We start from the raw sequence: 12,891 nt of genomic DNA on the forward strand, positions 1-12,891 counted from the left end.
TTTGAGGCTTTGATGTCAGACTCATCTGGATCTCAGAAACCCACCATTCTTTGTCTTTGCCTTATTCGTGTGTCTGTGTTTGTATTTAAGATGCATCACTTTAAAAATGAGCAAGTTATTAGAATATATTGGCAAATGAAGAAGAAGGAACAAAAGAAAGAAAAGAAATGGATTACTTCACAATGGAAATACTTTGATTTATTACTAAATTAGTGAACTTGTTTTGGATAATAACTGCTAGGAGAAAGGGGAGAATCAGTTTTTTTAATATATAATATGAATATATATTCAGATTATGTTTTGTAAGAAGTCTGAACTAAACAACATTGTTTCCTTATTATTCTGAAACTCTTGCGAAAATTGAGCATACATTTACACCTGTGTTCTAGATTCTTCAGTGACATATTATAATAATCAAAGTAAAATCGTTAGAAGATTTTTTTTAATAAAAATCATACCTACCCTGTTGGTAAGTAATGAATTAGAAAGCAGATGAGTAAAGTAAGACACATACAATGCATACTGATTGCAGAGTCATAACAGATGTTGGGGAGGATGTGGAGAAAGGGGAATGCTCATACATTGCTAGTGGAAATGTAAATTAGTACAGCAACTATGGAAAACGTAGATTTTTCATTTGTATGAAGGTGACTCAAAAAACTGCAAATAGAACTGCCACATGATCCAGCAATTCCACTTCTGGGTATATGTATCCAAAAGAAAGGAAATCTGTATGTCAGAGAGATGCCTGCATTCTCAGGTTTATCATAGCCATATCCATAACACCAAGATATGGAATCAACTTAAGTATCCATCAACAGATGAATGAGTAAAGAAAATGTGGTACATGCACAATAGAATATTATTCATCCCTAAAAAGGAATGAAATCTTGTTATTTGCAGAAACATGGATAGAACTGAAGGACATGATGTTAACTGAAATAAAATAAACCAGGGACAGAGACAAATATCACTCATATATGAGAACTAAAAAATTGATTTCATGGAGGTAGTAAATAGAATAGTAATTACCAGAGACTTGTAAGGATAGTGGGAGGGGGAGAGGAAGAGTGGTTGGTTAATAGGTACAAAAATGCAGTTAGAGAGAAGGAATAAGTTCTAATGTTCAGGAGCAGAGTAGGGTGAATGTCATTAACAACAACATATTGTGTATTTCAAAATAGCTAGAAGAGAGGAGTTAGAATGTCCCAGTTACCCTGACTTGATCCCAGTTACCCGGATTTGATCATTAGACATTGTATGCATGTATGAAAACTCACATGTATGCCATAAATAGGTACAACAGTTATGTATCAATTTAAAAAGAACATAAAGGAATATTTTAAAAGTTTATTTAAAACAGGAAAGTAGAGAACATATTGAAATATTAAAAAATTGTGTCTCTACCATGTCTTATCATTTTTTTTTCAGTTAAAAAAAAATCACAGATAAGATTCAAGTGCCTCGTATCCCCCTTCCAAGGCTTATTATCATATTCCATTTCTCCCCAGAGCTAACCACGACCATGACTTTGATAAGCATACATTCAGTCATGTTCTTATATATTTTTACATGTTCTTTTATATTTTATGTGTAAAATAATATTGCATAATGATGTCTATTTTACACATAAAAATATACTACTGTTTTATGTGTTTTTATAAGTGTTAATCTGTTATTTATATTTTTCTACAAATTGTTTTTTTCTCATCATTCTTGTTAGAAATATGTCCATGTTAGTACATATAAATCTAAATGATTCATGTTAACTAATGTGTAATATACCACACAGTGAACATGCTATAGTGTATCCATTCTCCTGTTGATGGATGGGCTTATTTCCAATTTTTTCATTGTTATAAATGAGTTTAAAACCTCCTTTCTAAATGTTTCCTGGCAAACCTGTGAGACTTTCTCTGCTGTAATTGCCCTATTGTGGATTTCAGTTTTACTGGATTTTTCTTGAAAGAGATTGTAACAGTTTGTACTCTCACCAGTAGAGTTGGATTTTCCACATCACATCTGATATTGACAGATTTTTGTCAATTTGGTGGCTATGAAATGATACTGTAATTTTTTATTTGTTACATTGAAGTATAATATGCATGCAGGAAAGTATACTTGATGAATTTTCTCAAATTGATTGTATTCATGTAATCAGCACCCAGATTAAGAAACCACATATTACCAGCACCCTAGAAAGCCCCATTTTATGTTCCTCTCTGCTCCTCAGTTAATTACCATAAATTAGTTTTCTTTTTATACTTGATATAAATGAAATCATGCAGTATGAACTCTTCTGTGTCCAGTTTCTTTTCATTGTTTTATGTTTATGAAGTTCCTGCATATTGTTACAAGTAGTTATAGATTGTTCATTTTTGTTCTATTAAATTATATATAGATACTACAGTTTTAAAATTGTTTCTAGTATTTGCGCATTTGGATGGTTTCCAGTTTTGGTTATTATGAATAACGTTGCTGTGAACATTCTAGTAAATGTCTTTTTTGGTGAAAGTGTGTTTATTCATGTCTTTGGGTATATACCTAGGAGTAGAATTGCTGGTTCTCTCACTTTTCTTTTAATTTTTATTCCCTTGATTATTAATACTGAGTTTGAACATCTCTTCAAACTTTATTTTACTTACTTTTAAAAATTGATTTGTAGGAGCTCTTTTGCATATTATGTTTTATGTATCTTTGACTAACCTGTGGTTTACAGTTTCATTTGTTATATATAATTTTAAAATTTTGATGTCAAAATTTCCAACCTTTTTCTTTATAAATTTTTGATGAATGTATCCTGGTGGGAGATTTTATTTTCCATTTATAAATTAGAACCAGCTTTATCTGCTTGACATTGTAATGGAGATTCCATTGACTGTGAAGATTAATTTGAGGATAGTAGTTCCAGTATTGGAATGATTAAATGAGTAATGCTTAGAGAGCTAGTTACAAATAGTGCTCAGTACATTTTAGCTATGATTATTAAAAATAGTCACTGAGGCTTCCTTCAGGATCACTTTATTCTAATCCTAGATATAGCTAGCTGATGCTTGGTTATCTAATTTTTCTGCTTGCCCATAGATTAGAAGTGGCAAAACCCCAAAAGGCTATATATGCTGTGAGTTTATTTCTTGATTAGATAGACCTGTATTGAGTGATAGCTGTATGTTAAATGGATGTCATAGGTGTAGGAGAATAAGATTGACTAAGAATAAGAGATAGTATGAGCAAGACTTAACCTCATAACTTAGATCCTTTAGGAACGTCAAATATAAAAAATAATTACTAGACTCCCACAGATTTGTTCTCCTGTCATAGGGTCTTATAGTACTGTGTTCCTTCAAAACCCTATCAGTTGTAGTTTACATTTTTATTTGGTTATTTGATTAATGTCTGTCTTTCTCACTGCATTATAAGCTTTATAACAGCTCAGTATTACACTCTTCAGTTTCTAGAGCAGAGGTCTGCAGAGTATAACCTGATGTCATTTTTTATATAGCCCTCCAAGCTAAACATTGATTTTACATTGTAAGGATTGTAAAAAATGTGACAAAGATTTGTATGGGCCACAGAGCCTAAATTATTTACTGGCCCTTCATAAAAGGTTTGCTGATTTCTTGCCATGAAGGAATCCCTGAGTATAGTAGGTGTTCAATTTGGAAAAAAAGATGAATGAATTGTAACACCATTTTAAAAAGTTGTAAGTGAGGTATAAACAGGCACTGAGGAGGTAGTGACTGACTGCCTGGAAAAGGTAGCAAGTGCTTTCATAGGGAATGACTTCTGAGCTGAATTTTTGAAGGCTGAAGTTTCTCTGCTTGATGAGATAGGCAGAGACATCTTGTAAATGAGGAAGGAAGAGGCAGAGGGAGCAAGAATGAACAAAGGCCCTGAGCATATGGAAGGACACAGGGTGTTTGGAGAGCAGAGGGAAAAGAAATGAGATTGGAGAAAATTAGCCATCTTGTGCCTACTGCCTCTTGCTGAGTTTTGTTCCTCTGAAGACCTTGGAAGGTCATTGGAGGTTTGTTAAATTATGAAGTTGTGGAATCAAATATGTGCTTTGGGAGGATGATTGGTGGCAGTAGGAGGATGATCTAGAATGGGGAACTCTTGGCTTGGAGCATGGTTGGGAGGCTTTCTTTGGTCTGTTGAATGAAAATGTTGGTAGTGAGGATGGAAAACAGGAAAAGATTTAAAAGTATGATTGACAGAAAGTAACAGCCAAGAGACATTTGACAATAGCCTTCCTTGCCTTCTTTTGCAGAAATGAGATGGGGAGAGTGTTTATTAGTGGTCCCTAAATTAAAATTTATTTTTGTTACTCGTATTTATGCATTTCTTTGTATAATTGCTTGGATTAGCATGCTGTCATTTCTTAAACTGGGAAATATAAATATAGTCATCCATCTTTTATACATGAAAGTAATCTGTATAAAAATTACAAATTGATCTGTCAAATAGGGTTTGGAGTTGAAAATATGGCAACAGCAATGGATGAAGACTTGGAAGAAGAACTAGATGAAAAAGATGAGAAGTCTATGATGTGCCCTCCAGGCATGCACAAATGGAAGCTGGAGCAGTGCATGGTTTGCACTGTCTGTGGAGACTGTACAGGTTATGGAGCCAGCTGTGTCAGTAGTGGACGGCCAGACAGAGTCCCCGGAGGGTAAGAGAGAATGATTCCTACTAAAGAACATGTGCAGAGCACATTTCTTTGCAAAATCATTCCAGAGTATACTCTACTATTAATATTTTTTTCTTAAAGACCAGGGCATCTTCACTTGATCTTAGCCAAAAGGCCAAGAAAGTATTATAATTCTTATAATTGTTTTCTGTTATAATAATTTATAATTTAATGTCATCTCTAAGGTTGCCTTTCTTTCATTTGATTCATTTAAACCATTATTTAAAAACAGGTCATAAGTTTTTCAAGATTTGGGGCTGTACTTTTATTTGTATTATTTTTCTAAGCGTATTTAATGCTAGATATCTATTATATTTCTTTCTGTTGAACATGAATCTTTTCTAAATAAAATTATCAATATCATGTAGAGTACTTGATTAGATATATACTTTTGTTTTAAATTAAATTTACCATTTATAAATTTAGAAACGTTGTACGCTTGCTTCTGAAGTTACATCATACCTGTTATATTTATCCTTGTTCTCAATGGACCACATTTTTCAGGGTTCTATATTACTGTCAGTTTAAAGTTAATATGTAAGTTTGGCAGAATAAGAATGCAGGTTTTCTGCTAGGATGTTAGAAAGAATTTTGAATCTGTTTTCTACATTGCTAGTTATAGCCACTAGAACATAATGGGATATTCTTTGTATGATCAGCTTTCTGATAATTGGCTGATTTGGGAGAGTAGAGAAAATTTTGTGAAGAGAAGCCCAGAAGGAAGACAGCCATCCCTGCATCTTGACCTTCCTCTTTGTCAACTCTGTAACAGTTGCTTCTTCCCAAATATTGTCTGGATCTAGTAGGAGTTTATTTCTAAGTTTATATTTGGCCTTTCATAGTTAAATAGGTCATATATAACAGACCTTTTCTTTAAGGCTGCTGAGATATGATTTTTTTAAAACATTTTATTTACATTATTAGTATAAGCAATAAACAGTTGTCTTTGTCAAAGGATAATATTTATTCTGTAGTGCTTTATGTTTGGCTCTGTTTTCTGTTTTTTAAGCACCTAACTTCTTTATTTTTAAATTTAATTTGGATGCAGAAAGATTCTATGATTATTTTTTAACAATGTTGGAATTGAAATTTATTCTCCTGGATCTCTCCAACACTATTTCCATTAAAATTCAGTGTTAGCTGGGTGTAGTGGCCCATGTCTGTAATCCCAGCACTTTGGGAGGCTGAGGCCAGAGGATCACCTGAGGCCAGGAGTTTGAAACCAGCCTCGGCAGCATAGCAACACCCCTAACTCAAAAAATATATAATAAAAATAAAATTTAATATCCCCACTCTCTGCGCTTAAGCAGCCAGTATATATCATGAACAAAATCTATAAATTATCTGATCCCTTTTGAAATTAATTATTCTTCATATGTTTTTCCCCCAGAGACTTATATAGTTTATAATAATTATTCATAGACTTACATGGACAATACTAACCAAGTATAATAATTGCTTTATTAATGAAGCAAACTGAATATATCAGAATATTAAAGACTATTAAGCTGACTTCAATTATTATAAAATTGTGACTACATATCTTATTGTGATAAAATACATATAAAATTGACCAGCTTAACCATTTTTAAGTAGACAGTTCTGTGGTATTAAATCCATTCATAATGTTGTGCAACTATTACCACCATCCATCTCCATAACTCTTCATCTTATAAAACTGAGACTCTGTACCTGTTAAACAATGACTCCTCATTCTTCCCTCTCGCCTGCCTCTGGCATCCACCATTCTGTTTTCTTTCTGTCTCTGATTGACTACTCTAGGTGCCTCTCATATAAAGAGAATCAGAGTTATTTGTCTTTTTTGTGACTGGCTTATTTCACTTAGCCTAATATCCTCGGTTCATCTGGGTTGTCACATATGTTTGCTTTTTGAGGCTGAATAATATTCTGTTGTATGTATATTACCACATTTTGCTTATCCATTCACTCACTGATGAACGCTTTGGTTGCTTCCATGTTGTAACTATTGTGAGTAATGCTGCTGTGAAGATGAGTGTACAAGGAGCTCTTTGAGACCCTGTTTTCAGTTCTTTTGGGCATATACCCAGAAGTGGAATTGTTGGACCATATGGTAATTTTATTTTTAATCTTTTGAGGAACTGCCATACTATTTTTCACAGCAGCCAACCATTTTACATTCCCACCAATAGTGTACAGATGTTCCAGTTTCTCCACATCCTTCTTAACACTTTTGATCTGTTATTTTGGTAGTGGCATCCTAATGGGTGTGAGATAGTATCTCATTATAGTTTTGATTTGAATTTCTCCAGTGATTAGTGATGTTCAGCATCTTTCCATATGCTTTTTGGCCATTTGTAGATCTTTGGAGAAATGCGATTCAAGTCCTTTGCTCATTTTTGAATCAGGTTGTCAGTTTCTTTTGTTGTTGATGAGTTTTAGGAATTCTCTATATAGTTTGAATATTAATTCCTTATCAGATATATGATTTGAAAATAAAAAGTTCTGTCTGTGGGTTGTGTTTTTACTCTGTTGACATTGTCTTTTCAAGCAGAAAATTTTTTAAATTTTCATGAAGTCCAGTTGTCTATTTTTTTTTGTTGTTGTTGCCTGTGCCTTTGGTGTCATATCTAAGAAATTATTTCCCAATCTAGTGTTGTGAAGGGTTACTGTATCTTTTGTTCTTCTTTTTTTTAATTATACTGTAAGTTTTAGGGTACATGTGCACAATGTGCAGGTTAGTTACATATGTATACATGTGCCATGTTGGTGTGCTGCATCCATTAACTCGTCATTTAACATTAGGTATATCTCCTAATGCTATCCCTCCCCCTTCCCCCCACCCCACAACAAGCCCCGGTGTGTGATGTTCCTTTTCTTCTAAGAGTCTTTTTTTTTTTTTTTTAAACAGTTTTAGGTCTTACATTTAGGTCTTTGATTCGAGTTAATTTTTGTATATGCTGTTAGAGAAGTATCCAGGTTCTTTCTTTTACATGTGGATATCCAGTTTTCCCAGCGATGTTTATTGAAAAGATTATCCTTTCTCTATTGAATCATCTTGGCTCCTTTGTCAAAAATCATCTGACCATCTATGTGAAGGAAGATTTCTCAGCTTTCTATTCTATCCCATTGGTCTGTATGACTGTCTTTATGCCACACCACATTGTTTTGATTACTGTAGATTTGTAGTAAGTTTTGAAGTCAAAACTGAGTACTTTGTTCATCTTTTTCAAGATTGTTTGGCTATTTGAGGTCCCTAGAGATTTTCTGTGAATTTTAGGATAGTTTTTCTATTCTGTAAAAAACATCATTGGGATTTTGATAGGGATTACAATGAATCTGTAGATTGCTTTGGGTAGTATGAACATCTTAAAAACATTAAGTCTTCTAATCCATGAACATAGATGTGTTTCTACTTATGTCATCTTTAATTTCTTTCAGCAATGTTTTGTAGTTCTCATTTCATCTCAATTAGTTAATTACTAAGCATATTCTTTTTGATGCTATGGAATTGTTTCTGTAATTTCCTTTTCATATTGTTCATTGTTAGTGTCTAGAAATACGACTGATTTTTGTGTGTTGACTTTGTATCTTCCTACTTTGCTGAATTCATTTTCTCTATTGGTTTTTTTGAGTGGAATCTTTAGGGTTTTCTGCTTATGAGATTGTATTATCTGTGAACATAGATAATTTTACTTCTTCCTCTCTATTTTGGATGACCTTTATTTCTTTTCCTGTCCAATTGCTCTGGCTAGAACTTCTAGTGCTGTTTAGGAGTGGTCAAAGTGAGCATCCTTGTCTTCTTCCTGATATTACAGAGGAAAAGCTTTCAGTCTCTCACCATTATGATGTTCACTGTGTGTTTTTCATATGTGGTTTTTATGTTGAGATCGTTTCCTTCTATTCCTAGTTTGTCTAGTGTTTTTATTATGAAAGGGCATTGAATTTTGTCAAATGCTTTTTCTACATCAATTGAGATGATCATGTGTTTCTTTTCTTTCATTCTGTTAATGTGTTACATTACATGGATTGATTTTCGTTTGTTGCATTCCAGGAGTAAATCCCACTTCGTTATGGTGTATAATTCTTTTAATATCCTGCTGAATTTGTTTTGTTAGTATTTTGTTGAGGATTTTTACATCATTATTCATAAGGGATATTGGTCTGTAGGGTTGTTTTTTTTTTTGCCTCCTCCTCCCCCTCCCCCCCTCCTCCCTTTCTTCTCTTTCTCCTTCTTCTCCTTCTCCTTCTTCTTTCTTCTCCTCCTTCTCCCCTTCCTCCTTCTCCTTCTTTTCCTCCTTCTCCTTCTTTTCCTCCTTCTCCTTCTTCTCCTCCTGCTCCTCCTCCTCCTTCTCCTTCTTTTCCTCCTTCTCCTTCTCCTCCTTCTCCTTCTTTTCCTTCTTCCTTTTTCTTCTTTCTTCTCTTCTTCTTCTTTTTCTTCATCTTTTGTCTGACATTGGTATTGGGGTAGTCCTGGCCTCAAAGAATGAATTCGTGTTCTCTCCTCTTCAATTTTTTGGAAAATTTTGAGAATTGGTGTCAAACACTATCTTAAAAATAGTGTCAGTCGGGCATATTACTGTGTCATGGTTTTTACTGTGTAGTAAGTGATCTTCCAAATTGTTTATAATGCTTGCTTTTAAAAGTGACACGTTTCACAGGGTGTCTAGCTATGTCTTTTAAACTGCTGCCAGGTATGTTCTTCCTTTTGTATCTTCTAAAATCTGTGTAACCTGGAGTTCAACAAGGCTGTCAAAAGTTTTAAGGACTGATCTGATGAACTACATTAAAGCTATGCCTTCTGCAAAATATGTGACTAAGAAGTTACTTTCCTTGACCCCAAGTCAGTTTCTGGGAGTGTCTTTGTCAACAAATACCCCATATGGTTCACAATTGATATGAAAGGGCTGAAGGAGAAAAAGAACAGGTAATTGGACTCTGTGAAAGGAGAGAATGGGAGGTGATGGCATGTAAAGAAGAGAGGGGGAAGGAGACATATATGTGTTTGTGTGTGTGTATATATGTGTGTGTGTGTGTGTGTGTGTGTATGTATTTTCCTTTCCAATGTGTGGATGTTTTTATTTCCTGTGTGTGTGTGTGTGTGTGTGTGTGTGTGTATGTTACTTTACGTTCTGGTATACATGTGCAGAACGTGCAGGTTTGTTACATAGGTATACACGTGCCATGGTGGTTTGCTGCACCCATCAACCTGTCATCTACATTAGGTATTTCTCCTAATGCTATCCCTCCCCTAGCCCCCACACCCCAACAGGCCCCAGTGTGTGATGTTCCCTTTCCTGTGTCCATGTGTTCTCATTGTTCAACTCCTACTTATGAGTGAGAACATGCAGTGTTTGGTTTTCTGTTCCTGTGTTAGTTTGCTGAGAATGATGGTTTCCAGCTTCATTCATGTCCCTGCAAAGAACATGAACTCATCCTTTTTTCTGGCTGCATAGTATTCCACAGTGAATATGTGCCACATTTTCTTTATCCAGCCTATCATTGATGAGCATTTGGGTTGGTTCCAAGTCTTTGCTATTGTGAATAGTGCTGAAATAAACATACATGTGCATGTGTCTTTGTAGTAGAATGGTTTATAATCCTCTGGGTATATACCTAGTAATGGGATTGCTGGGTCAAATGGTACTTCTGATTCTAGATCCTTGAGGAATCACCACACTGTCCTCCACAATGGTTGAACTAATTTACACTCCCACCAACAGTGTAAAAACGTTCCTGTTTCTCCACATCGTCTCCAGGATCTGTTGTGTCCTGACTTTTTAATGATCACCATTCTAACTGGCGTGAGATGTTTTCTCATTGTGGTTTTGATTTGCATTTCTCTAATGACCGGTGATGGTGAGCTTTTTTTCGTTTGTTGGCCACATAAATGTCTTCTTTTGAGAAGTGTCTGTTCTTATCCTTCGCCCACTTTTTGATGGGGTGGTTTGTTTTCTTGTAAATTTGTTTAAGTTCTGCCGCAGAAATAAATGTCTTCTTGTAAGAAGTGTCTGTTCATATCCTTTGCCCACTTTTTGATGGGGTTGTTTGTTTTCTTGTAAATGTGTTTAAGTTCTTTGTAGATTCTGGATGTTAGCCCTTTGTCAGATGAGTAAATTGCAAAAATTTTCTCCCATTCTGTAGGTTGCCTGTTCACTCTGATGATACTTTCTTTTGCTGTGCAGAAGCTCTTTAGTTTAATTAGATCCCATTTGTCAATTTGGGCTTTTGTTGCCATTGCTTTTGGTGTTTTAGTCATGAAGTCTTTGCCCATGCCTGTGTCCTAAATGGTATTACCTAGGTTTTCTTCCAGGGTTTTTATAGTCTTAGGTCTTATGTTTAAATCTTTAATCCATCTTGAGTTAATTTTTGTATAAGGTGTAAGGAAGGGGTCCAGTTTCAGTTTTCTGCATATGGCTAGCCAGTTTTCCCAACACCATTTATTAAATAGGGAATGGGAAGGAGACATATTACACGAAGCTGTCAAGCTTAGGCTCTGTTGCTGGAGGCTACCAACACCTGCCTTCACTTATCTGCTGGACAGCAACATTGTTTGATTGTTTTTAGCCAGCCAACCCATCTGGGCCACTTAATCCTAAAGCTTCTGGTGCTTCACTAACTGCAAAAAAACTTTTAAAAGATTATTTTTAAAGTAGTGACTTTGACGATAGTCGAATCTGTGTGTATTTTCTGTAGAAATATACCAATTATGCCTATTGGGAGCTTAATCAGTCTTGTTTTTAATTATTCTGCTATTTATATCCTTTCTTTAAATGAACAGTCGTGATCTAAAGAGGTGATTTCATTGCTTACTCATTTAACAATTTCAAAAATGTGGAAAATAAGTTATAGAAAAGAGTTTTAAGGAAAAAATTAGGAAGATCTCAGTTGTTTTTTTTTTTGTTTTGTTTTGTTTTTTTTGCATTTCCCCCTAGGATCTGTGGTTGTGGTTCCGGAGAATCTGGTTGTGCTGTGTGTGGATGTTGCAAGGCCTGTGCAAGAGAGTTAGATGGTCAAGAGGCAAGACAAAGAGGAATTCTTGATGCAGTGAAAGAAATGATACCTTTAGATCTTCTTTTAGGTAATTTTGATTCATTATACTATGCTACATTGAGTTGTCCTCAGCTCAGTAAGTCTGGCAGTTTAAACAATTTCTTTTAGATATATGGTAATAAATTAGGATAATAATTAATGTATGCAATACTGCTTTTATGGTAACTGACAATATGACATTGTTTAAGGGATGAGATTCTTTTTTTTTTTTTTTTTTGAGATGGAGTCTTGCTCTGTTACCAAGGCTGAAGTACAGCAGCTCAATCTCAGCTCACTGCAACCTCCACCTTCTAGGTTCAAGTGATTGTCCTGTCTCGGCCTCCCGAGTAGCTGGGGTAACAGGTGCCTGCCACCACACCTGGCTAATTTTTGTATTTTTAGTAGAGACAGGGTTTCACCATGTTGGCCAGGCTGGTCTTGAACTCCTGACCTCAGGTGATCTGCCCGCCTCAGCCTCCCAAAGTGCTGGGATTACAGGTGTGGGCCACCATGCCTAGCCAGAATGAGATTCTTTTTCCCTTTTTGGCTAAGAATCATTAAAGTAAAAATATTGTGTGTTTTAGACAGTGTTTTTGCTAGCTTTTACTTTCTTGAATTTTATGTAGTTCTGTCATAGCTATTATATAACATATATGTTGTTGTTGTTGTTGTTTTGGCCAATCATCTAGCTGTCCCAGTGCCTGGGGTTAATATTGAAGAACACCTTCAGTTACGACAAGAAGAAAAACGGCAACGTGTAATCAGAAGGCACAGATTAGAGGAAGGAAGAGGTAAGATGTAGCTACAGAGAAAAAGTACATGAAAATCCACTTTCCTACCCTATCCTGAAACCACTGAAAAGTTCACACAATAAACTAATTTGGTAAGAAATCATCAAAATTAAAATTAGTAATATTCTGATAACTCATATAATGTGAAAATATTCAGGGTATTCATGATTCTTCTAATAACATACGTTTAAGGTATTTATAATTGTGCTAATAACATACTTTTAATTCAGCAGGGTGTTTATGGCATAAGTCAACCGTATTAAGAACTGTGCCATCTGCCTAGTATCAATAACTATTAGAAATGACAACTTTTTAAAAACAGATATTCTTACAACTTGTCCTTTACCCAGACTTTGGACTCATCTATTTGACCGTGGAACAAAATTCAGTTTAGTCTTT

At 34.9% G+C, this 12,891-nt stretch overlaps 1 protein-coding gene and 1 pseudogene across 22 annotated transcripts in view; one reads left to right on the forward strand and one right to left on the reverse strand.

Moving 5' to 3' along the window:
- The window catches only part of MYCBP2 (MYC binding protein 2), a 284,800-nt gene that overhangs the window by 70,631 nt on the left and 201,278 nt on the right, over positions 1-12,891 (forward strand). For all 22 annotated transcript variants that reach the window (XM_055244152.2, XM_055244162.2, XM_055244155.2 and 19 more), the window contains exons 15-17: positions 4,468-4,672; positions 11,605-11,750; positions 12,391-12,492. In XM_055244152.2, coding sequence (XP_055100127.2) covers positions 4,468-4,672; positions 11,605-11,750; positions 12,391-12,492 — 453 coding nt within the window. The remainder of the gene's footprint in view (positions 1-4,467; positions 4,673-11,604; positions 11,751-12,390; positions 12,493-12,891) is intronic.
- Positions 4,688-4,817, reverse strand: LOC129464293 (uncharacterized; annotated as a pseudogene).

Source organism: Symphalangus syndactylus, chromosome 15 (genome assembly GCF_028878055.3).
Source record: "Symphalangus syndactylus isolate Jambi chromosome 15, NHGRI_mSymSyn1-v2.1_pri, whole genome shotgun sequence".
In the NCBI taxonomy this organism is placed as follows: Eukaryota; Metazoa; Chordata; class Mammalia; order Primates; family Hylobatidae; genus Symphalangus; species Symphalangus syndactylus.